This window comes from Podarcis cretensis, assembly GCF_951804945.1.
Source record: "Podarcis cretensis genome assembly, chromosome: 10".
In the NCBI taxonomy this organism is placed as follows: Eukaryota; Metazoa; Chordata; class Lepidosauria; order Squamata; family Lacertidae; genus Podarcis; species Podarcis cretensis.
Window position 1 is genome coordinate 26,965,751 of NC_137179.1, and position 27,315 is coordinate 26,993,065.

Below are 27,315 nucleotides of genomic sequence, written 5' to 3' on the forward strand. Positions count from 1 at the left end.
TATCTCACCATTCCCTAAGATGTGAAATATAGTCATACCTTGGGTTGAATACGCTTCGAGTTGAGCACGTTTGAGTTGTGCTCCACGGCAACCCGGAAGTAACTGAGCACGTTACTTCTGGGTTTCGCCGCTTGCGCATGCGCAGATGCTCAAAATGACATCACACGTATGCACAGAAGCGATGAAAAGCGACGTGTGCGTGTGCAGACGTGCCGTCGCTAGTTACATTTGCTTCTAGTTGCGAACGGGGCTCCGGAACGGATCTTGTTTGCATCTAGAGGTACCACTGTACTAGAAGCTATGTCTAGGCCAGCCTTCAGCAACTTCCTCCAAATAACTATAGCTCCCATCACCTGCATTGGGTGACAGCCCCATATTGAATACAGTGTCTAGTCCTGCTCTGGGAAACGGCAGGGGGAAAGTGTGTCTCTTCATTCAAAACAAGACAGCTGTTGTCAGAGTAAATGCAAAAGATGGCAGTACATGGTGTGTCAAGAATGGCAGTAATGACCAGGAAGCTCCCTTTGCCAGGAGTGCTGGGCAAGGTGAGCAGGGGGTGGGTAGTTTGTGCCTGTGTCCTTGGTAGCATTCTCCAGATGCTGGTCAGCGGAACTGACTGCTGGAGAAAGAAGTCTACTTGCTGCTTCAACATTAGGACAATGTATCAACCAGATCTTGAGTTGGGAGCACAGAGGAAATTGTTTCCAAGGTATGGTGAAAAAGACTATAAATCTGATGACAGATGACAAAAAAGAGGGGGTAATATTTTAATTTACTTGGTTGGTTGATCACTACAAATTAACAGACTGTCTTAATTATCCATATCTCCTTATCTCCTGTTTGCTGTGATCTAATAAATATTTTCCGCATGCAACAACCCACTCACTCCCATTCAAGTGGAGCATTTTAAATCAGATGTTCAAGATAAGCTTGACTCATCTGAATTGAAAAGTTTCTCTACTCCTCATATATGGGGAGCCTCCAGTTTTATAACTCCTGCTGGGTACAGAACAGCTGTGATACTCCTATAGCACACACGCAAGGCTATTTTCTTCTACCACCACTGGGGGCAACAGGAGAGACCTGTTAAAACATGGAGTCCACTTCACTACTTAGTAGCTACATAGGTCTATCGCCCAAGATTGTGAACAGAGCAGCAGAGAAGTGCACCCATAGCAGAACAACAGCCATTGATGGGGACACCTGAAGTCTGAAACATAAAGTTGGGTCAGTACAATGATGACAAATCCCCAAACCTCAGTGACCTCTGGCTCAAATGGACTTAAATGGATGCCTTTTCAGTTTGATAGGAATAATTTGGTTCCATCTGATTTGAGGAATGCAAAGGCCAGGTCCAGCTTAGTTTGGAATTTAAAATCTCCTTCTGTGTTTCCTTCTTCCCACACCATTCTTCTTAATCCTCTAACACCAATGTATACAATTCATCTTTTTCTCTTCTACCCACTGGAGGCTTCTGCTACATTTTTCTTCACTCCAGTCCTATTCAGTATAAAATACATAATGTGCCAAATATACTGTATTGTGCCATTTATTTTAAATGTCACTGGAACTTCCTAATTTCCAGGTTGTTGTTTTTTAAAATCCACCCTGTGCTAAATATGCCAGCCACATTTTCTCCCTAAGAACTACATGCATAGGCTGCTAATATGTGTTTGAACCAGGGATCCTGGCTTAAAACAAACTCTTGTTTCATAAACCATCGTTTGACAATGACTTGTTAAAAAAAAAAAACCATAGCCAAGTTTGCTTTAAAGTAAAACCCTGATATAAATTAAATGCTAAGCCAGGATTCTTTACAAATTAGACTAAATTCTGCCAAAGTCTTCCTCTCGGCTATGCAGGATGAGCAGAAGGGATGGGGAAAGCACATGTATCTGATGCTTCGTTCTGGCTTGTCTAGGTATGTCCACAAAGCACTAAACCACCAACATTATGTGGGAATCAGCCACTGCCTCGGCTCCATATTTTGGAGGGTCCATAGGATCCACTCCCACAGTGAGTCCTGCTCCTTCTCATCTTGATTATTGCTGCCACTTGCTTACTGTTAGGTAGTGAGCCAACAATCAAGCAAGCAGTGGCATCTACTTATCTTCCTTCATTCACTGCTCCACCACTCACTGAGCCAGAATAAGCAGCTGGTGAACAACCAGGATGCAGTGGTGAAGAGATACAGGTTGAGATGGCTTTTATTAATGGGTCCTCTGCTGGGCTGTTGGCCCTTGGCAGATGCCTGACCATGCCAATTCTGGTCCTGACATTGGCCCTGAAGCCAGGCAGAGACAGGTAGAATTTGCACCGCAAGTTGGAAGTAGGGCAATCAAAGAGTGAGATCTGTCTCAAATGCAACGATTAATCCAACTTAAAGTAGTCAACAGGAATCATTCCTTAAGCATTAAGAATTTTAGACTGTAGCTATCTATTTTGGAAATAGTATATGACCTGTTTTTTGTTTTAAATCAAGGACCCAGATTTTGTAGGCGCAACCTGCGGGACTGCTCATATGTTAGCCTACCATTCACTAAACTGTCACTATGATGCCGACACAGAGCTGCTTGCCTAGCTGCACATTGGTTCATAGTACAAACAAGGAAGAAGTCATTCCACTTCCCCCCACACCAACAGAATACAGGAAGGGCAGGAATTATGTTAGCTGTTATAGGCTTCACTTAGAAAGAGGCTGCATTTGTTTTAGAGACCATTTGGCTGTGAGTCCTGGAAGACCTGCTCCCTGCCTTGTAGGCCCTTTTCCACCTGGCCTGGGAAGGCTGGGACTGGACTGACTCCAGCTACAAAAGCTGAGGCTGCTGAACAGACTCTTGGACTGGACTATTGTTTAGGGTTTGTTGTTGCTGGTATTGATATTATTATTTGTTGTATCTTTATTTTAGATCTTATTATGATTTGTGTGGAAATTGTTTCAATTTGGTTGTGTATGTGATTATTGTTTGTGACTACTTTTGTTATGTTTGCAATTATGTGATTTTTTTCATGTTGTAAGCTGCCTTGGGGACGCGGGTGGTGCTGTGGGTTAAACCACAGAGCCTAGGGCTTGCTGATCAGAAGGTCGGCGGTTTGAATCCCTGTGACGGCGTGAGCTCCTATTGTTCGGTCCCTGCTCCTTCCCACCTAGCAGTTCGAAAGCACGTCAAAGTGCAAGTAGATAAATAGGTACCGCTCCAGCGGGAAGGTAAATGGCGTTTCGGTGCCCTGCTCTGGTCATGCTGGCCACATGACCCAGAAGCTGTACGCCGGCTCCCTCGGCCAATAAAGCAAGATGAGCGCCGCAACCCCAGAGTCGGTCACGACTGAACCTAATGGTCAGGGGTCCCTTTACCTTTAAGCTGCCTTGAGCATGGTTTTAACTATGGAAAGGCAGCATACAAATAAAATGATGGAAGGATGAAGGATGTATTTTATCCATGAAAGTGCCAATGGGTTTGCTTGTGCAAAGCAGCATTCCCACAATGGTTTGCATGCACCAAACTTTTCTTTTCTGCATTTGGGAAGCCCTACTGCAGATGGCACCCTATTGCTGCTTGGGATAATTCCCTGCATAAAACAACTGTGCTTTTATGCTAAATACAGTACATTTTATTTAATCCTTTCTACCCATTTCCAGAAGGCAGAAGTGCAACAGGCTGGGTCCATTCACCTGAAAAGGCTGGAGGTGATAACAGGTTCAAGATAGTTCTGTTTCATCTCTACATGTAGCCACTTTTAAGTGACTGAGGCTGTGACCCTATGCAGGCTTACAGGGAAGTGAACCCCACTGACTGACAAATTCTGAGTAAAGGTGCATAGAATTGTGCATTAATGTGTCCAAAGCCCAAGTGTTGGCATTTACAGTATATTTGCAATTTCCTCAGCAAACGAAACTACAAAGTAGCTGGCAATCATTAAAATGAACATTTTTCTCCCTCCACTCCCAGTGGCATTTATTGTAGGATACATCTCGGGTGCTTAATACCATGAATATGTCGAGGGCGGCCTGGGCACTGTGGCATCAGATGCCTGCTCGTTCTGAATGCACAGGAAGGTGCTTTACGAGTGTATAGATGCATGTTTATAAAGCCACTCTATGCAAGGAGTGACCTATGGAGATCTTTGCACATGTACATCAGGACACATGTAGCGCTTCATCCTGCATATTTTGAATGTGTGGACATTAGCTGTGGTGCACAACTGCAAGAGGTGGGGAGTGGGGTTTCCTGCTTTCTTTCAACATGTGGAGTGATTTGTCTGAACCTGCTGTTATATGCATTGTTTATATCATTACCCAGTTGCTTAAAGGGGCATCCCTTAAGTTGCATTGTGGGAAAACATCCATTTCGTTCTCTCTAACCTCATGCAGGATTAGGTAAAGGTAAAGGTACCCCTGCCCGTACGGGCCAGTCGTGTCCGACTCTAGGGTTGTGCGCCCATCTCACTTAAGAGGCCGGGGGCCAGCGCTGTCCGGAGACACTTCTGGGTCACATGGCCAGCGTGACGAAGCTGCTCTGGCGAGCCAGCACCAGCGCAGCACACGGAAACACCGTTTAACTTCCCGCTATAAAGCGGTACCTATTTATCTACTTGCACTTAGGGGTGCTTTCGAACTGCGTCCCCTTAGGATTAGTTAGTCATAATTAAGCAGTTTTGTTCAACCTTACCTTTAGATCAGACACATCCCGGTAGCACTGTTCAGAGCGGGTGTGGTCTGACAGCTGCACATTCCAGAAACAAGGAAGCTGGTAGACAAGAAAGGGGTTCTGTTTGATGACTGCATTGAAGATGTCCTGCCAGACAAGAGAAGAAAAAATTGGCACTTTGTAAAAAACACACACAAAGTTTTCAGCCTTTGGAAAACAAGTAAAAGTGCTGACATCTTTTTTGTTGTTGTAGTAAAGACTAATGGATACTATGATGCTTCCCCAAAAGCCCACATAATCATACTTCAGACCTAACATTTCATGCATTATAAGATGCCAGGTGGCAGTTCAGTCCCAATAGCATTCAACAAAAAGGAAGGATGGAATGCAGACAACCTTGCCTTTGAAATCCTAGGTTGAATAGTGTCTCTTTTGGTCAAAGAATTTCAATCTAAACTCAATCTAAAGCTGTAGACCCGAAACAATAGGCACTCTGGAGTAGTCCCAGTGGTTTTCAGCATACTGTTCTTAAGAAAATTGGCTTCAGAATGGCAGCCAAACTTGGCAGGAGTTTTAAAATGGACTTTGATAGGTTTTGAATCAGAACATTAATCGCTCCACATCTCTGCATCCCTTCTGCAAAATGGGGGGTAATGAGTCTTCTCTAACTCCCAGCTGTGCTGCGAGGATAATATCCTTAATGTCTGTGAGGTGCTCAGATTGTATGGCAAGGGATGGAAGAGAGGGAGGTGGTTGCAATTGCTGGAGTCAGATGAAATCATAATGACTGTTTGCTGAACTGAGAATGACAAAACCAGTAGAGAAGGAAATAGTATTTCCAGGCTTCGTAGAAGCCTGTAGCCTTTTGTTTCAAAGGAAGAAAATGACATGCATCTCTTTAAAAAGAAAAATGTGCGTGTGCAGTAGTGGCGAAAATGTTAGTTTTCTGAAATCACAGGATAAACAACCACCAACAGCATTCCTCAAATACTCAAGAGCTAGTTCTCCATTTTTTTAAAACCATCTTTTCTGTTTTAGTTGAACTGGGTAAAATAGACAACACTGGGGCTGCCAGTGCAAACCATCATTCCTCTCCATCCCCAGGATGCTCATTGGAATGAAACAATGTCCTGATGTAGTTCTGGGCCATTCTTTGGAGGTGGTGGAGAATAGCAACAGTAATAATAATAATAATAATAATAATAATAATAATAATAATAATATTTATTATTATTTATACCCCACCCATCTGGCTGGGTTTCCCCAGCCACTGGGCGACTTCCAACAAAATATTAAAATACAATAGTCTGTCAAACATCAAAAGCTTCCCTAAACAGGGTTGCCTTCAGATGTCTTCTCTGAGCTCTGAAAAACTACATTAACACCCCAGAAAAGGAAATTAAGAAGCAACCACTGCCAGTGCCCCTAGATTTCATTCCTCCCATCTCCCATTGTTAACCAAAAATTAGCAACCAAAGACTTTCAGCTGAGCTCAGCACTATCTTAGCAGGCAGCAAAATCATGAGATTTATGGAAAGCTACCCCTGCCTTTGGCTTGATGGGTTAGAGCTGCATGGGTCTAAGTGCACAAGGGACATCTGGCTACCACAAGCTGTAAATGGCCCAGAAGTTGCTAACTTCTAGTAGGGCCTCCTCTCATATGTAGCTCCTCAGTTCCTTTGATCTGTGCTCCATGATAGTCCTACAGGGTTGAGGATGGTAAGGGCAATGGGTTTGGCTTTTTCCATAATGACATTCATTCTGCATGGAAAGCTCTCCATGGCAAGGTTCAATTTGCTGCTGACTGGTTTTGGCTTTTTCAGAATGTTTTCTGCGCAGGCTTCCAATTACAGGTTTTTAAAATCCAGTGTTTTTCATTGTAGAGGTGCCATAGATCTGCAAACTTCTATTTCATTTGTAAAGCCATTTCAAGATTCAAGTGAACGGCTGAAAATATGGCACATAAATAGGTAAATAAACTACAGAGCCTCCGCATGTACAATACTCATTTTGAAAGTTCTCACTCTGAACACCTGCAGTCTGACAAAGGGTGTGATTCTTGAAAGCTCACTTCTAGTATTTATTTATTTTTATAAATATGTTAATCCAATGAAGGGTACTCATTCATTTATTTGATGTTTACAAGCAACCCCACATCTTGGAAAGTTGGTGTACCTTTTCCATGCTTCTATGTACCTAATTCCCAACATGTTTCCAGGGGAATCTTTGCAGCAAAGAATCATCATTGGTTAGGGAAGTTGTGTCAATTTACTATCTCCCCACCCCTTACTTACTCTCAGGAGCAACCTCTGTGCCATTACCTTGAACTTCACACTCACCTGGTCAGCCAATGAGGTGGAGAGCATGCTCATTAGCTCTCTTTCAGCGGTGAGCCTCCACATCTGCTCCCACTTCATCTTGCGCAATTTATCCAGAAGTAGCAGAATGACCCCTGGAATTAACAAGAGCAAAAACAATAAATGCAAAGAAAAGAAAATGAAAACAGGGAGAGCAAAGGCTTTCATGTTTCAGTGCTGCACTGGGATGATGATGATGATGATGATGATGATGATGATAATAATAATAATAATAATAATAATAATAATAATAATAATAATAATAATTTATTTGTACCCCGCCCATCTGGCTGAGTTTCCCCAGCCACTCTGGGCAGCTTCCAACAAAGACCAAAAATACACTAAGATGTCACACATTAAAAACTTCCCTGAACAGGGCTGCTTTCAGATGTCTTCTAAATGTCAGGTAGTTGTTTATCGCTTTGACATCTGATGGGAGGGCGTTCCACAGGGCGGGCGCCACTACCGAGAAGGCCCTCTGCCTGGTTCCCTGTAACTTGGCTTCTCGCAGTGAGGGAACTGTCAGAAGGCCCTTGGCGCTGGACCTCAACATACGGGCAGAACGATGGGGGTGGAGACGCTCCTTCAGGTATCCTGGGCCGAGGTCGTTTAAGGCTTTAAAGGTCAAAACCAACACTTTGAATTGTGTTAAAAGCAAGCACTTTCTTTAAAAATGGGAACTAGCCCATCATTTTGCAGAAAACAATTAACGGAGGAAGAGAAAGAAACTATCCTGATCAGAACACAACCAGTTTTATTGCTGTTGTTTTGTTTTAAAAAATAAAGAATTAGCTTGATAATTGTGAAACTTTGGACCAAACTTGTTAAGTTAAAGACATTGTTTGCCAATGTATGTGTTTCCTTTTAAAAGAAGCAGGTGAGGGGTAGGAGCTACTAACTGCCATGGACTGGTTGGATGCAGCAAAGTGGTTGGAAGCTTCAGTGGGGGAATCCCCAGGGGAAGATGGCTCAGAGCCAGGGGATTGGTGGTGGGATGATGATCAGGGGTGAGAGGGAGAAGAAGGAGCAGACTGGGAGGAGGAGATGCTGACAGAAGAGGTAACAGGCTGTGGCAGAGAGCAGTTCAGATTCTGAGGCAAAAGTGGGGACTGGAGAGGAGTAGGGTCAGGAGGCAGAGAGACAGGCTGCTGAAGAAGCCGCGGAAGTCTCCCCTTCCGGCTGAGACCAGCTCTCCACCCCTCCCTACTGGTGTTCTAGAGAACACAGAGAAATGAAACGGGCAGAGCAGAGGGAAGGACCCTGGAGAGGAGGACTCGTAGTGGGCACTGGGAAGGTTGGGACCTTTAGTCCTCACAACTGCTTCATTGGGGTAAGACCTCCTAGAAAGAGTTGCTGAGACACTAGCTGTGGTTTGTTTCCTTGAATAAAGAGTTAATTCCACTGGCACCATGGGCACCATGTTGTTGTTGTGTTGTTGTTTTTTTGCAGCTGACATATACATGACTCCGGCTCCTGATATTAACCATTTCCCCCTGCACAGGACCGATCTCGAAACATTTTCCTGCTTGAGACAGAGCACTTAATGACATTCCTGACCCCTGCCACTCAATCTAGGTGCCAAGGCCAGAGAGGGGTTGTTTTGGCACCTGAAGCAGAAAATCCCATAAATGTATTTCCCCCTGACAGCACGACTGGAATAATGATCAATTAAACAAGTTACAGTTTGCTGTTATTTCATGACAATTGGCAGCAGTTTGGCCTAATGGTAGGGCTGATCCCCCCACACCATGGTCCCAGTGAAAACCCCCAAATTCAAAGCTGCAACTTGCCTCCAAAATGAAGCTGTCACTAAGCAACCCACTTTCTCTTCTTCTCCCCTTATCACCCCCATTACAAAGCCTTTCGAGAATGAAGCACCTTCCCATTGCATTATTATTATTTATTATTATTATTTATTGAATTTATATGCCGCCCTGTACCCAGAGGCCTCAAGGTGGTTCACAGAAAAGATCAACATAAAAACCACAATATGAAGTGCAAATGAGGACAAACGGAGAAGACTAAAGTAGTTAAAATCTATTATGGTGGCCTGTTGCAGTGATGACAGGGTTAACACAGAAATCAGCATGCAAAACAGGCTGCAGTCTATTCATTATACTCCAGTGGGTCTCCTCCCTCCCAGCTGTTCCATACATAACTGAAAACCAAACTTCAAAAAGCAGTGGATGAAGGTGATGTAGTACAAACCCTGTATCTGCTTTCAGTGAAACCTTTAAGATAGAGTCTCAGGGGACTGCCTCAATAAGAAATACCAGTGGACATAGATAAGAACCTCATTTTGGGGAACTGCTTGTAAGTTGCTAAACAAAAAATGGTCCTGATAATGGCAGCCTCTAATGCAAGCAGGAACCGTCTAGAGGGATCAGCGATAGGCCCTCTCTCGCTTAACATCCTCATTACTGCAACAAAGGAGCGATAAGAAACAGAATATAGTTAAACTTGGAGATGTCGTAAAATTAACACATCAGGATAATAACCAAGGAGCAAGACAGGGGCTATAAGCTGCAATCACCTACAATAGATGAAATACCAAGGGTAGGGGGGAAGAACAAAAGCAGAAACCAAAGGGGAATGCTAAATAAACAACTCCTACCGAAAAGGGCAGAAGACATCCAGAAAGGGTAAGTGTGACTTAAGACAATCAAAAAGGCTTCCTAGGTAGGTTGTAAAATTATATTCAAAGGAATTTAATGCAACCTCCATTTCATGTCCTGTCTCAAACTACATTGATTAAGAAATATGTATTCTGAACCAGCCAATCCACTGGCTGGGTGAACCACAGGTGGTTTTTACAGAGCAATCCTAGACATGTATACTCGGAGGTATGTCCTATTCAGTTCAGTGTGACTTACTCCTACGTAAGTGTGCACAGGATTGCAGCTTTATTGACTCATCCTATTGCTAAAAGTTAAGGTGTTGTTGTTCACTCGCTTTTTTATTATAAAGACTGACATCTAGTAGGGCAGATTTTTTTTTTTGTCCAGGAGAGAAAAATGTTCCCAAAATTGGGGGAGAAAGGTTATGGATTTAACCTGGCACTACTACTCAACCAGAATCTATTGCCAACAGAAGAATTTGTACAATAAAAAAGTGCATTTAAGTCACCTCCCCAAGTGCATTTGAATGACATTTTTCACAATGATCCATCTGGTATTGAAGCATTCCATTATATCTTCTTTGCTTTCCTGCTGCAAGAAGTCATCAGAGGAGGAAAAGGTCATCACCATGCCCAAAATCTGTCCTGATGAAATGCTAGCCAACCTCTTTTCTAACTGGCACAACTGATTTTCTTTTTTCCCTTTTTAATCCCCAGAAACATTTGCCTGGAAAAAAGAGCTTTAATCCTTTCAGGGGTTTGCCTGTGTGACTGAGAGTGAGAAAAAGTATTGGTGGCCACGAATACCACCAAGGAATGATTGGCTGAGGTTGAAGGTCATTGTAAAGTGAATCTTCCCATCATTCATAGATAGATAGATAGATAGATAGATTAGATAGATTATATACTAAAGTAACAACTTGCCTCCCTGTTGTGGATTACCTCCAGACAGCAAGGACTTTGGTTATAAGAAGAAGGTATAGAGAGAGGAATAAAATAAACCATCTCTCACTCATACCCTTAGGATGTATAAAACTGGTTTTACATTTACATTTGAAAAACAGGAAAAATGATCTAATAAATACTTATTTAAGAGAGTGCTGTGGGGGTGGCATTTATTGTTATTTCCCCCCTCTGTTTCCCCATTCTTCTCCCAGGCTGGCAGATTATGGTGTCACAACTAAAGAGATTAAGGGGTTATCAACAGTGGCAGCTGAGAGGCAAAGACTGGAAGGAGACTAAACACAAAGGCTGAAAAATGCAACACTATAAGATATTTGACTCAAGAGCACCTAAAACAATTTCAGAATCATTATTACTATTACTATTACTACACAGTGGCATGGACATTCATTTAAAATCATCCTGGAATGGATGTGTAAATGATTCCCACTTTTAATACAAAGAAAGGATATTTTTGAAAATATTGCTGAACCATCCAGGGTTTGAACACCAAAAAAGACAGAGATGCAATAAAGGGCAGCTCAGCCTGTTGCAGTTTGCAATGTTTACTTCTAAAAAGGGCACAATTTCTATCAGTGTTAGCAAGATGAAGGAGTGTATGCCACGGGGATGAATTTATTCTATTCATTTCATATTAGCAGCATCAAAAAAGGCCCTCCAAAACTGAAGTAGGCAATAAAGGAGTTTTTGCTTTCTAGAAGCCAGGGCTCAAACTGGCATTCTCTCCAAGATTCATGACCCTCACATTCGTTAAGAACTGCATTCAGCTGTGGGAGTGTATGTGACAAGAGAGTTGCCTCACAAAGTCCTTCCTTCCCCCAGAGTCATGCTGAGTGCAATTCAGGCTAGATTCAAGATGACAAACAGCAGAATGCAGGGCAGAAAGGGATTTGTCCTCATCTGTTTGTGCTGGGGGAGAGAGAGATGGGAGGTGGGAGAACAGGGGAAATCAAAGGATTTTTTCCCTTCCTTGCACATCTGGCTCCAGTTGCGATCCTTTCATCTTCCAATGACAGCGTAGCAGCATATTTTCCCTTATTCTCCCACCCAGAAGGAAAAGGGGGAAAGTTTGCCAGCACATAAGCACAAAAGAGTGAAAGGCAGATACAAGCAGATCTTCTTGAATTAGCAGGGTGACAACTAGTCAGACAAGACTCATCTAACAAATAAGGAGCAATGTTATAAAGGCATGGAGGTCTCCTGTAATTCATGTTCAGGCCTGTTGCTTGGGGCTATGGAAATGTAGTTACTTAGAGACACTCTGCTTTTAAAAAAACCTTTCTGTTTCTTGGCTCACTCTCCCAGCCTATTTTAGGAACTACATTAGTATTAGTCTCACCAGTGTGAAAGGCAGGAAAAGCTCTTGCCCATCCTCAGATATAATTAATCAACCCAACCCTTAACAAAATAAAATAGATTATTTTGCTTTTTGTATCACAGACTGTGCCTACATTTTCCACCTAGAGGAGAACTTAATGGGCTTCTTTATCACTGCAAATCAAAACTGAATTTGTGCCCCAATCCAAAGTTCTCAAAAGAAGCTATAACAGACCCAAAAGACAGCTGTTTGTGTTACAAACCTACCAAGTAGTTGTAAATGTTTACCCTAGTGGATATGGCTGCAGCTGAAGAACTAAGTAGATTCAATGAGTTTCTATCAGAAATCTAGAATCTACTGTGTGCTTTTGTTTTATTGCTGGTCTGTTGACTGTAATGGATCGATTGATCTCAGTGAGAGCAGGCTGCTGCCTTCATGCCCTGCTTGTGGGCTTTACATAGGCATCTGGCTGGCGACTGTATGAAATACGATGCTGGACTAGCTAGGTCTTTAGTCTGATCCAGCAGGATACTTCTTATGCTTTCACTTAGGCTCTCTCTTGCTCTCATCTCTGCCCCCATCTATTATGTAGGGATATTATTATTTAATCAATGTAGGGAAGCAACATGGGTAAAGGGGATGAAAGCATTCAGTAAGTGAGAATCATCACCACTACTACCGCTACTACTATGTAGTTTCATGGAATCCCCATTATCTATTATAGGGCTTTTGTTCAGTTTAGTCACCAGGACAGCAGCACTTGGCTTTGATGTGCAATTCTTCTGTCTGGGCTAAAATTACTGATGAGAGGCACCCTATCACTAGAAAGGGAAGAGCACTCCTGAGATTGGAGCAGCATAATTAGTTATATTCTTTGATTCTTACTTCAAAACATATGCTTCCTTCAGTGTCCACAGCAGGATGGAGGGAAACAAGAATTCTTTTGTACAAGCAATTTAGAGTGCAACATACACATCTCCATACATTTATGCTCTGATAATGGGGTCTTAAATCAAACTACAGTGGCATTATTTCCTCATTTAAAAGTGGGAATTGAGACGTGTCCTCCTCCTTGATGGGATTACTTTATATTCTTCAGAAAAAACAAGGAATGCCAAGAAGTGGACCAGAGCAAAAAACCAGTTATTAACAAAGCTTAAGGTAAAAGGGCCCCAGTGCTTACTGCTTCAACTAAACGAGGCATTATTGTGCTCTAGATCAGGGATGGTGAACTTTGTTTTCTTGGGTGCTGCTCTATGCTCCAGACAATGGTCTGGGAGCCAGAAGTGTACAGTGGTACCTCAGGTTACAAACTTAATTCGTCCCAGAGGTCCGTTCTTAACCCAAAACCGTTCTTAACCTGAGGCACGCTTTCGCTAATGAGGCCTCCTGCTGCCACTGCCCTGCCGCCATGCGATTTCCCTTCTCATCCTGGGGCAAAGTTCTCAACCCAAAGCATTTGTAACCCGAAGCATTTGTAACCCGAGGTACCACTGTACTTTATTAAACAAACTGGCATTCTCATAAGTGGCCAGGCGCCATAACAAAACAGCCTAGGCAGTACCTTCGGGACTGCCTCTCCTGGTGTGCCCCATGGAGGGCCTTAAGGTCCACAAATCACAACACTTTGGAGGTCCCAAATTGCAAGGTGGTTAGATTGGTCTCAACTAGGGGCAGGGCCTTTTCAGTACGGGCCCTGACTTGGTGGAATGCTCTGTCACAAGAGACTAATAATAATAATAATAATAATAATAATAATAATAATAAATTTTATTTATATCCTGCCCTCCCCAGCCGAAGCCGGGCTCAGGGCGGCTAACAACACTAAAACAGTGCAACATTATAAAAACATTATAAAAATTAATTAAAATCAAAATTGATGGCAACCATAAACTAAAGTTTTGTAAAGATTGCCAAAGGAGGGAGTCAGGCTGTGCCCTGACCAAAGGCCTGGTGGAACAGCTCTGTCTTGCAGGCCCTGTGGAAAGATGTCAAGTCCTGCAGGGCCCTTGTCTCTTGGGACATTGCGTTCCACCAGGTTGGAGCCGCAGCCGAAAAAGCCCTGGCTCTAGTTGAGGCCAGCCTAACCTCTCTGTGGCCTGGGACCTTCAAGATGTTTTTATTTGAAGACCGTAAGTTCCTCTGTGGGGCATACCAGGAGAGGCGGTCCCGTAGGTACGAGGATCCTAGGCCGTATAGGGCTTTGAAGGTTAAAACCAGCACCTTAAACCTGATCCTGTACTCCACAGGGAGCCAGTGCAGCTGGTATAGCACCGGATGAATGTGATCTCGCAGCGAAGACCCCATAAGGAGTCGCGCTGCAGCATTCTGCACCCGCTGGAGTTTCTGGGTCAGTCTCAAGGGCAGCCCCACGTAGAGCGAGTTACAATAATCCAGTCTGGAGGTGACCGTCGCGTGGATCACAGTGGCTAGGTCAGGGCGAGAGAGGACTAGGGCCCTGCGGGACTTGACATCTTTCCGCAGGGGCTGCAAGACAGAGCTGTTCTGCCTGGCTTTGGTTTGGACTCAGTCTGACCCTTATGTTTCGTTCCCCTTAAGGTTTTGATCTATGGGGTACTTTTAAAATGAGGCTGCATTTTAAATTGCATTTTAACCTATATTTTAAATTGGGTATCCCCCCCCTATTATGTTTTTATTGTAATTTTATTGGTGTTAGCCACCCTGAGCCTGCCTCTGGCCAGGGAGGGTGGGGTATAAATAAAATTATTTATTTATTTATTTATTATTATTATTATTATTATTATTATTATTATTATTATTATTATTACAAGAAATGCCTCCCTTTCTTACAACCTGGAGTCATTAAATATTTTCCTTAATGAAACAGTAGGAAAGGTTTTTTATGTCTCATCGATTTAGCTGGAAAAGTTCCTTAGAGGGACACAATCTGGCCTATGGCTCCCCAGCTGGCCAGCTACACGAGTAATTACATTAACTGCTAAAAAAACAACGGTTGCCATGTCAGCTTTCCCTAAACTGGAAACCTCCAAACGTCATGGACTACAGCTCCCATCATTTCTGACCATTGGCCATGCTGGCTGGGGCTGATGGGAGTTGTAGTTCAAAACATCTGGAGAGTACCAGGTTAGAGAAGGCTGCAATACATATGAGAATGTTAGAAAGAGAGGACTAATTTATCCACTGCAATGCCAATTTAGGTCTATTTTTTTTCAGAGTAGGCAATGGCTATTCCATATTTAATGGTCATAAAATCACAGAGTTGTAGAATTGGAAGGGACACCGAGGTTCATCTAGTCCAACCTCCTGCAATGCAAGAATTAAATGAATTCCTCCTGGACTTCCATCCCTAAAGTGTGAGACACATTGCATAAACTAGTATAAGCTGATAACGAGATGTGGGGAGGATGTGCAGGGGGGGGGGGAGACACCTGAAGTTCGCTTGCTGGGTTAAAGCCAGTTTGGGGACATCTAATATGTAAATGTTGTCAGTGGCTCATGACAAACATGAGAGGAGGCAGACATTAAAAAACTCATCTGCTTCATTAGTGTTCCACTGCTGTCAAAATGCATAAAGCTTTCTTCTCAAAGCAAAGTTGATCATCACATTGTCCTGATGCACTCAGACCTCTAGTAAGTTCCATATATTCACCAGCATTTTAAAACAAATCAAAATCAATTAAGTTTTGTGCACAAGCATATGTGTTAGCAATATGCATGTCTACATGCCATGGTCTGCAAATGAAAAGAGGTTTCAGAAAGGCCACTAGCATGGATTCATTAAACAAAGATGTGTATTGTTTAATTACTGTAATATGGATCTTCAGCTATCACTGCCACTTCCACAGTTGCTCTTGCCTGGCTATAGACCTATAACCTGATCTATTCCACTAGTGGAAACCTCAATGGCATAAATAGGGCCTAGGGCAGAGGAGTCCATAGAAGATCAAACTGCCTTTTGATGAAGCAGCATACTGTGTCTTAGTGGAATATTGGCTCAAATACTACAAGTAAAGAGTGGCTGTCAGTGGATTTTGACTTCAACCTGGGTTTTTTTAAAAGATAAAAGACAGCTAATGATGTGTGCCATCCTGTGAAATTTTAATTCCAGACAAGAATCTAGCTTTCGAGCTCTCCAGAACTCTCTGTCATGCTAGACATTAAACATGGCAGGAGAGAATGGGGTGGAGAAAAAAACTTGGCAGGTGGCGAGTCCATGAGTCTGCATTGGGTAAGTTCTAGCCTATACAATTGTATCTAAATTACATATTTCATCAATTTAAATCCCCCAATCCATTATTAAGGCAATACCTGTGTCACAAAATAGCATGCAAGCCTTCAAACCCACCAGAACACCATCTAACTAGAGAGAGAGAAAAACCATGGCTGGCAGTGAATCCATGAATGTGTAGCCTGCCCTGGGACTAATATTATAGTTTTGCTGGGGCCCTGAGGCAAAGCATTAATGAGAGCAAAAGCAGGGACAGTTTTCCTTGGGGAAGTTTTGTAAACTGTTAAATTCATTTAATTGTGCTGATCTGACTTCACTCATGCTTTATTGAAGAGGCAAATAGTGCTGCCTTCCTTCCTTCCTTCCTTCCTTCCTTCCTTCCTTCCTTCCTTCCTTCCTTCTCTATTTCTCCAGTAACCATTAGGCTTGACAGTTTCTTTAAAGCTTACTTTTCCATTCTAGTCTAAATAGTTCCAGAGCTTGGTCCATTTGCTTCTCCATTATGGCACTATGATTGATTTGCCTGTAGCTTTCATCTTCCCTCTGCCATTTTCTAGAGATTTCTGCCCCCCTCCCGCCACCAGTTGTGTTATTTGACAGCTGCTGTAATTTACTGAGCCGGTATCTGATAAGACTTGAGTTTCCTTCACTACTTCTTTACCTTCCTCAAGAGATTTATGTCTTTGTTCTCCTCTGGGAGCATTGAGTCAAATAATACATTTCAATTTTTACTGGATTTCTTTATGGCAGGGTATGCTGACTCTGTCAATAATCCATCCTTCGCTGTCTTCAAGAGGTTGAGTGTCTCACTCAATGACCTCTTGTTCCACATTTTTGAAAAATGTTGTTCCATTTACGGCAACCTCCTATCCAATCTTCTTTCCTTTCACCGGCTTTCCATTCACCTCTCCACCCACTTTTTAGATTCTCCTAATCATACAAGCTGAAAAAGGGCGAGGTTTAATAGATCTGTCAGATACAACTGAAAAAGTAGAAGTATGAGTAGACTAAGACCTATAAGAATGATAATGCATGGGTATGTAAATTTGCAAACACAGAAGAACCACTATTCAAAGTGTACATCAACTATTCTAACATGCAGTGAAGATGCTGCACACAAAAGTACTTAGACACAAAGGTCCAATTTGCTTGAATCTTCTTCTTTTCCTTAAATGAGATATTACACAAATGGGGCCTCTATGGCTACACTTTACCCTATGTGCAATGGTGCATGCCAGTTCCTCTGCCATGGGGAAAATACTGTTGACCAGCTATGTAAATGGGCCCAGCAATGAAGGGACATGAGTCCATCACCCTGTCATAATCTTATTTTTATATATTTTACCATTGTTCAGAATACCAGCTACAGAACTGGAAAAAAGCAAAGTCGTTCTAGTTCAATTACCTTGTCCAAATGTAGCACACCACCCATCACTCAATGCTGCTATACAATCCTTTTCGTAACATGATGCAATCAGAAAGTAAATGATGTTCAGCATATTTGCCCCTTGCGTCAAACTTCTCTGTCCCCAACTGTTGCTGGCAACTTCTAGATTAGGTTTCCCTGACCAGGTGCCCTCCAGATGTTCTAGGCCACCATTTCCATCACCCCGGCAGTTAGCAATGTTGGCTGGGGGTGATGTCTAAAACATCTGGAGGCAGCCAGGTTGGTTAAGCATGTTCTAGGTCTACAAGTCTTCCACAACCACTCCAGATCATGGATTTGAATCTGGCTCTCCCTATATTAAGACCAGCACTCTAGCCTGCTATTAGGAAGATCACTGTGATTGAGAAGATCAGTTTAATATGCTCAAGAAGTAGGTGCTACTTTCTCTTTGCTCTGTGCAATGAGTGTGGTGCTATTGCAAAGTAACAGAGGAAGCAAACCTTGGCTTAAGTGGACTGACTTGCATGGGCATGGGATTGAACAGTAACTTCAGAAGCCATGAACAGAAAAAAAAGTTTAGTTAATTAATTATCTAATGCAAACATATGCCCTTGTTTGGCCCTACAGACTTCCTCCAGCAAGCATATTCCACTGGTAATCATGCTTAGTCTAAATTTACCCTTCCTGGGAAAGTACCACTGACTTTCCCCATGGGGAACACCTCAGTCATCTGGATGTGAATTCTGATTGGCTTGGTAATGACCATGCCATTCTGCAGTAGTGAAATTATATTGATACGTCTGGTAATGACTCAGTATTTGAATTAATTAACATTTAATGAACCCTCTTTCCAGTACTATCATTAAGGTAATCATCCTTTGTGTTAGAGCTAATGTCCATCAGGAAGCTTCTCTCCTATAACTGTGCTTCCCACACATCCCCAAACTATCCAGCCATCTGGATACTCCAGAGAGCTGCTCTACATTCCTTCTCCAAGCCTGCTTTGCCCCGTGGATGGCTACGGGAGCACACCTGCCTTTCACTTAGGTAGATACTGTCCCCCTGCCTCCTCACCTCTCAGATATGTTTGCTATTTTCTTCAGGTTCACTAGGACTCTTGTGTCATCATCATCATCTCATCTTTTCCTCCAAGTATCTCAAAGTGGTGTACATGGTTCTCCCCTTCCTCAGTTAATCCCTACAACAAACCTGTGAGGTAGGTTGGGGCTGAGAGGCAGTGAATTGGCCCAATATCACCCAGTGAGCTTCATGTCCGAAAGAGGATTTGAACCCTGGTCTCCCAAGTCCTAGTCCAACACTCCAACCACTACACCTCTATTAAAAAAAAGTAGGAAACAAAAGCTAGTAATATCCCTTCATGGAAATTGCTTCTGGTTTTTTTGTTTTTTGTTTAATTACATTAGGAGACTTCTCAGGAACCCAGGGTGACTTCTCAGGAACCCAGGGTGATAGCCATACTTTGACTTGAGGCCCCCCTTTTTGCCTGAGCCTGTGGCGTCTGTTCAGGAAGCAGGAAGCTGATATGCTGAGTCTCTGTACTGGAAGGACAGGGCGCCTAGTCAACTGAACTGCTGTAAGGAATCCATATGCTGCAACAATATCAAATAAGCAGGTCATGTGGAAACTCAGGAAACAACAGCTCCTTACTCTCCCTTCCTTGGGGCAGGTAACGATTGGTGTTCACCTTTTCCTCTAATCTTTACCTTTCTTAGTTTCCAAATCTTTATATCTTTCTGTCTTTGCGTTATCCAAACCCCAGCCACCTGCATTTGAGCATTCCCTTGTAGCCATCCTGCTCTATATATTGCAACTCCATCTTTTCCTACTGCTCTCATAGAAACAGTTTTAAGCTATTGGCCCAGACAAATGTGGGTTTGGGTAGCTTGTGTAACAACTAACCATTTTGTTATTTTAAATGACTGAATTGGAGCTTCAAGCCACAAAGCCCTTTTACTCACTGCCCACAATTTTGTGTAAATAAATATTTTGCCTGAATTCATCTTGACATGTGTTATTCTTTGCTAATCCCCTCTAGTAAATGTAATTGACATTTATAAATTGGTAATGGCACATGGTGCCATAACCACCGTGGTATGAATTCATCTTCAGATTAAAGATCCTCAAAGGTTTTGCTTCCTTGAACTCGTGTGTAACATATGTATTCAGGTACATGTGTAAACAGAAACATGAGCAGTCCTGTTAACAAGATGCTCTCCCACACATCATTGCTTTAGTAGCTTAGCCCAGACTATCAAAGTCCAAACAAGAAGAGCAACCTTACAGTGGTTCTGAACATAACCAAGCTCTAAGGAACGGTTGGCTCCAGAGTTGAGAGAGAGCTCACAGAACACTTTTCTAGATATCCTTGCAGTATCGACTAACAACTAAGGTGGTATAAAACTAAAGGGCACCCTCATTTCATGTTGCAAATTATGAATGGAATTATGGCATGGAAACAATCTGAACAAATTAATGTAGACCAGAAGTAAAATATTAAAAATATGAATGTCAATTTGGATGTAGAAACATGTGGCAAACAATCAAGAGGAGAACAGCTGTTAAAATTGAAAGTGAGTGATTTTTTTTTAAGTGATATTGAGATGGGGAAGGAAATGACAGAGAAAATATAAATGGTAGTTTTTGAGTATTCATAATTTTTAAATTTCAGCTGGAACTTTCAAATCTAGGAATGCAGATACTTATATTTCACCAAGTGAATCCCCCTCTCCAGCAACTGAGTGCAGGAGGAGGGAAAAACCCCTACCAAAGTGCTGTGAAATGAACTAGCATATAGTTTGGACAAGTTATAATGCCATTAAGTACAGGTTTAGGTAGAAATGCAAGAGAGGATTTGGGCAGCCCTCTCCGTCAAATACTTTCTAGCTTACATCTGTCTGGCTATGATGGTCTTCAGGTGGGATACATTCTCCTGTTTTTCAGAGACTGCTCATAAATTAAGAGTCAATGTTAAAAGTCAATGTTAACTTGAGGGCAGAGGGTCTCTCCCTCTAAATCACCTGATAAGAGGCATTGGCAGGAGCTGTGGGAAGGAGGCATCCTGTTCTCTCAACATGGTCCAACATGCCCCTGATGGCAGGGATTCATAGCCCTTCCCTCATTTCATTTCACTAATCAGAGTTATTCAGTTAGTTCCATGCTGCAATTTGGCCTACCTGTGTTGTAACCTCTCCCAAGTGCTGGCCAGGGACGGTGGTTCTTCCAGAGGTTCCCAAGGTACCAGTCACTCTGGTTCTCCACTAAACCAAGAACCTGCTGGCCTGGAAAACAAAAAAAACAAGGACAAACTCTTAGGAAAGACAGGCAAGCACACAAATACCAGAGGGACATAATGCACATAGAATGAAAACATGTTGCATGGCATTGTACCCTACACAAGCCAATCCTCCTGTTTAGGAACCAAATCAGCCCTGTTCAGAGGCTTCTCTGAATGCACCCAGCTAGTCCTGTCCCCTAGACACTAATGCAAATGCTGGCCACATCTCCCAGATGGAGAGGACCCTATGGGCATACAGATGTATGAAAAAAACCCTTTTTCATAAGAACACTTGGAGCCTATTTAATGCCTCTGCAATCCCTGAAAGAGAGAGCTAAATATCCTCTAGCCTAGACCTTGGCTTAAAAGGTAAAGGGACCCCTGACCATTAGGTCGCAGACGACTCTGGGGTTGCGGCGCTCATCTCGCTTTATTGGCTGAGGGAGCCGGCGTACAGCTTCCGGGTCATGTGGCCAGCATGACTAAGCCGCTTCTGGCGAACCAGAGCAGGGCACAGAAATATTAACTGTCTCATTTTGCCTTGGAGGCATTATTAAGTCTTAGTCCAAACTACCTCACAGGGTTTTTGTATGGATAAAGTAGGATACACTCATGGGGGAAGGTCCAAGGCATATCATTTTCTGAGGCAAATATGGTGCCTGTCGCATTCTATATGTACAAAAGCAAATCAGACTGGCAACTGAATCCTACATAAACTATGCTGATGGGGTGGCATCCTCCACTGTACTGGAGGCACCTGTCTTCCAAGAGAGCAGAATGACCAAGGGATTTAGGAGGAACAACCTGGCAGCTGCCACTGTTGTCCTACTGCCTTCCCACAGCAAACTGTTGCCTGAGGCGGTTGTCTCACTTTGCTTAATAGTAGGGGCCAGCCCCGAAGTTCATATCCACTGTCATGAGCTCCATGAAAGAAGAGCAGAACAGCAATGAGACAAACAAAAAACCTTAGACTTATGTCTGGCTGGCCTATGGTATCAATGATTTTCATTAGAAAATATCCCCCAAGGCAAACATGGTAAGATGAAAAAACAGCAAAGGCAGCAGTGCCTTTATGAAGACGAACTGAAATGCCACAGGATTATGGTAAGTTTTCAAGTTCTCTACAATTTTTCATCAGGCAAGATGTTACACAAAAGCAGGGGCTTTGTGGTGGTGGGGGAATGAGAAAAAGAAAACCGGGTGAGTAACACTTTTTAAAACATGCAAAAAACCAGCTTCCTTCCAAATCCTACCCCCACATTATTTTTACTTTGCGCTTTGTATCTTCCAACCCTTGAAGTAATTTATCAATGCTAGATAGTCACCCCTTATTGGTCCCTGAAAACTGCCACTGGCTAATGCCCTAATCCCCCCTTCGCCATTTAAACGTTTATTACAAAGGATTTAACTTGAAAATATTGACATTTAGAAGGTTTCCTCACAGCTTTCTATTTTATTTCAGAGAGTGGAATCATATGGCTGCTTATTATAACGTCACACAGTTATGTTAGGTTATGTTGTTCTCTAAAAGAAGCCTCCCATTGATTTTGCTGTCTTAAACTCAGCATGGTAAATAATTGGCAACAGTGGTGAAACGCCTGGACTTAATTTATTTCTATAAGCATCCCAGACTCTTAATAAGTGTGGGATTAATATTTTATCTTTAATTGAACTTATTTCTTTCTTTTCATGTTTGCCAACATGATATGATGAATGAGAAGTTTGTTTTAACATTGTTCTAAACTATGGAACACTTTGAACTTCAAGGTCAAATAAATGTGTTCATGCTACCAACTGTGATTTGTATTTGGACGGAAGGCACAAAACATAGTTGAACTGCTCAGGGTAAAGAAGGTTTGGCAATATAAGATGCCAAGATAGGATATCACCAAGGAACTGTTTGTAAGCTATTTTCTTTTTGAGCTTTTCAAAGGAAGAATGCAGAATAGAGAGTGTGTGTTTGACAACAAATTCTTGGTCTAATCCATGTTGATTTTAAACAAGATTATTTTGCTTTCTTTTGCTTTTTTAAAAAGGAAAAAACAGTTCTGGAAGAACATAAGACCTGTAAGATTGTAATTACCTCTAGATGCATAGATTAGTTCAACCACCACGAACCATTTTGCTTATTTCTATGATTATAAATTGCTTTAAACTATTTTTAATATTGTGTTTTAATGTTGCAATCTGCCCTGGGATCTTAGGGTTAAGGGCACGTAAATAACAACAACAACGTCACCATATGAATATAAACAGCCTGTTTAAAATATACAATATAATTAGTTAGTGAAAACACTGGGTGGATCTAGAAATAGGTCAAAAGTGCTATAAATAAGTCAGAAGTTAATTTGTTACAACAAAAGGGGGGAAAAGCCTATGTAAAAAACATTAGAAACTATTTTTTGCTCTCTGGTGCCATCTGGTGTTGGATGTTTATAACACATTCAAAATGTATTTTGACGACTGTAACTGAGCCCACCATGTATTATTTCTTAAAGCTATATGAGAAAAGCTCATGCAGGCAGGTTTACTATCACAATGGAATGGTCAATATCAAGGGTGTATATCACCTTTTGATGAAGCCCACACACTCTGGATGCATCTGGATCACCTCCAAGGTAAAGTGGGCTGATCCCAAAGCTTCAGACCAGCTTCAGTGCACGGTTTTCAATTACAATTTGGTAAGCCAAAAAGTAAAATTATTTTGAACGTCCCACAGAAAAGCTAAGATATTTATCACCAGGCACAGAGGAGGAGAGGAAGGGGATATACTTTTGTCACTTCCAGCTTTAAATGGAGAAGGACTTGACTAGGGTTCTCCTATTGTAGCTCCTTTGGGAGCAACATTGAAGTAACATCATAAACTGTTCATTGTTTCTCACTGTTCTTTGCAAGCTGACTCTCTGAAAAGAAGCAACATCTAACAACTTTGTGGAGTTATCACTAGTTGTATTTTGCTTTTGTGACCTAACCGTTTATTCCTTTCCATACCAATCCCATCTCTTGTAGCCCCCCCTTTTTTTGTAAGATCACACTCACTTGTTTGTCTGCCTTGCATGTTATTATTACTAGGTAAATCATTTCCCTTCTCTAGCAGCATTTAATTTCATTTCAGTGTTATTTGTAAGTCTGCGTTTGACTGATTGTGAACATAATATAGTAGCTGTCTGTCTCTATCTCTGTGTTTTGTGCTGTGCGTCTTCACTGTGCGACTGTCAATTGTGCAGAAAACAAAGAAGACTCAAACTGTTTTTCATTCATCAAAACTCATTAAAACCTACAGTGTGTAGAGCCTTCACTTATCCTTCTGTAATTTTGCAAGGCAGGAAGCTTACCTAGGGATTACTTCTTGCTGCTCTGCATGTTAGGGCATCCTTTTCGGGAACACACATACACTACCCTTAAAGACTCTCTACCAAAACCCCTTGCATATTTGACTGAAATCTGGCAGGCTTCAGCCCCTCTGAAAAAGATTCCATGCCTGTAACTTTCATCCCATTCTCTCTCTGTTTGTGGACTACTGGGCAAAGGTAAGGTGTACACCCTTTCATCTTCCCACTTTTGCCTCTGGTCTCACCTATTTGCTTTATATTTAAATTTTTATATATTGCTCCCTCACAAAATACGAAGGCAGTGCACAGCAATATAAAAACATTTTTAAAAATAAATAAACAAAATAAAAGCAGTGCAGTACTATGACTGGCATGCAGCCCCACAGACAATTTTCCATAAAGGAATGTGGTCCTTGGGTTGAAAACCATTCCCCATACTAGGTTATTGGCCGGACAATGATTTGGTTGCCTTAGTAGTTGATGACCTTTGTGTCATGAATTCTGCTCATATTGACCCAGAGCAGACTCCAACGTGTAGTTAGCAGAGTCAAAACTTAAAACACGTTGTAGGATTCCCCCAAAATAGACCAGAGGCAAATTAGCTTTATCCAACAGAGTTTATTGAAGACAAATGAGCTTATCCATACATCTTCAGGATTGGCACAGTTCATAAGAGATCCAGTTGCAGCAGACTTAACTTACAATAGGACTGAAACCTTAACGCTAAGCATACTATATACAGAACACCACACCAGAAGGAAAGAGAGACCGAAAGTGAAACTCAGACTCCTTGACAGAAAGAGATAACAGAACCAGTTTCAACCAGCTGTTCTGCTTCTCTGAAAGAATAACCAAAACATTAGGAACCTTCTGCCTGTTTCTAGGCTGAATAGAAGCTTGATGGTTAGCTAGAAATTTCCAGCTTGTATCACACAGAGAAGCTTCCAGAAGCCTCTTGAATTAATCAGAATAGGAAAGATCTCTACACTTTAGAGATACATCTTGCACCAAAAAATGCAAACTGACACTTTGTTGGGGACTGGACAAGGGAAGTGCACCTTGTTCACACTTCAGGACCTCTTAGTGGCTTCTGATACCATCAACCATGAGATCACTCTGGACTGGCTGCTGCAATGGAACTGTTGAAGTGGTTCCAGTCCTTCTTGGAGGAGTTGTTTCAGAAGATGGAGCTGGGGTGGCCATTAGCCTATGGTGTCCCAAAGGGTGGTTCTGTTCCATCCACTGTGTGTGCTGTTTAGCATCTACATGGAACTGCTGGTGGAGGCTGTCCAGGTCTTTGGTGTCATCAGTATTCAGACAACATCCAATTCTGTCTCACTGTCACAAAGAAAACTGCTGATGTCCTGATACAATTTCTGGACTAGTTGAGGCTGGGCTAATTGGGACAATCCACCTAAGACAGAGGTGTTCCTGGCTGGTAGAATGGCAAATCAGAGAATAGGAGTTCAACTGGCACTGCATTTGAAGAATGTTTGGGAAGTGCAACTGGTTCAGAATGCTACAGCCAGGCTATGGGAGCAAGTGGCTCCAGGGTTAAAACAGTTACAGCTGCACTTGCTGCATGCCCAGCTCCAAGCAAAATTCCATGCACTGGTTATTATCTATAAAGCCCCAGATGACTTTGGAGAAGGCTACCTGAAGGGCTGCCCACCGCGTAAACTTGCCTGAGCATTAAGATCTTCAGGGAGGCCTTGGCTCTCTGTTCTGCCAGCTTCTGAAGTGTTTGGTTGTTGTTGTTTAGTCATGTCCGACTCTTCGTGACCCCATGGACCAGAACACGCCAGGCACTCCTGTCTTCCACTGCCTCCCGCAGTTTGGTCAGACTCATGTTTGTAGCTTCGAGAACACTATCCAACCATCGAAGTGTTTGGTAGGAACCCAAAAAAAGGTCATTTGCAGTCACTGCACGCAGACTTTGGAACTCCCTGCCAAGGGAAGCATGTTTAGTCCCCTCATTGGTGCCCTTTTGGCTGTAGGCAAAAACCTTTTCATTTAAGTACATGCTTGTCCTACTTAGCAGATTTGTTCTTCCCTGCTAGTTTCTGTTTTGATCAGTATTTAATGTGTTTTTAACTAACATTTCTTTTTTACTTTTATTTTCTCACATATGCCCAATATGCTTTTATTGGGCTATTGCTTATTGCATTATATGGAATGACAACTTTCTATTGTAGTTTTTATTGTTGCTAGCCATCTTGGGCATTTTAGTCGGGTGAAAATGTAATAAAAAAGAATAAAGACAGAATCAAGTCCTAATTAGCAATCCTAGAACTTGGCTCAGGTGGAACCAAATATTACTGGTGAGAAGAACAAGCTGACCTCGTCTAATGTCCAGCAAGGGATTTCATAACTCAGCAGTCTAGAGAGTCTTCTCAAGTAGTTACAAACTGCATTAAAAGAAAACTGTGAAAATCCTATCTGCAAGAAGTCAATATTGGATTCTCTCTCTATAGACTACCCATCTGCTTTCATTTTACTCTCTCAAACTCAAGGCACACAGGTCAGTCCTCAGACTGACTCATAATTGATAATGCACAAACCTTGTTGGTTGCTAATGGATTTCTTCTCTCACTTGGAAGCCGTATCCAGGTTTGTTTGTTTTTTAAACACCCGTATTACCCAATTTGCAGAGGTGGAGCTAGCTGCTCTGGCACCCAGAGCGGCGCAAATACTGTGTACCCAGGGGTGGGGCGAGCGTCGCAGGGGGGCGGGGCAGTGATGTCACCCCCTTCAGGGAGGACACCCAGGGCGTCCCGCACCCACCGCACCCCCTCCCCTGCCAGTGCCGATCTGAGCCCATTTTGCCATCCATTAAAAATGATGACAAAACAGACAGACAGGTAGAACCTGTGACAAAATGTTGCAGGATGAAGTGTTCCTGTTCACTGATCCAGTCAGTCAGTCCTGTGCTCTTCCATGACACTCCATTTCATTCTCCTTTCAACTCAGTTTTGAGTAACCTCACTCAATAATCAGCCAGAATCTGTGGCCACTGAATGTACATAGTTCACACTGAGCTGCTTCCTCCCCGCCAAATAATTTGTACTTCTGCAAATGTTGGCATCTCCCAAGTCTGCTGATACCTCTACTCTTGCATGTGGTTGGTGCCATTTTGACTATATAAGCAACATCACTAAGTGACTGGATTTTAGAAACAGAAGGGATG

At 42.4% G+C, this 27,315-nt stretch overlaps 1 protein-coding gene across 1 annotated transcript in view; it reads right to left on the reverse strand.

The window, feature by feature from the left end:
* Positions 1 to 27,315, reverse strand: part of LARGE1 (LARGE xylosyl- and glucuronyltransferase 1) — a 250,247-nt gene that overhangs the window by 66,303 nt on the left and 156,629 nt on the right. Inside the window, exons 6-8 of the mRNA XM_079992447.1 lie at positions 20,696 to 20,800; positions 6,989 to 7,101; positions 4,671 to 4,796 (exon numbers count right to left, since the gene is read on the reverse strand). Of these exons, the coding sequence (XP_079848573.1) occupies positions 4,671 to 4,796; positions 6,989 to 7,101; positions 20,696 to 20,800 (344 nt within the window). The remainder of the gene's footprint in view (positions 1 to 4,670; positions 4,797 to 6,988; positions 7,102 to 20,695; positions 20,801 to 27,315) is intronic.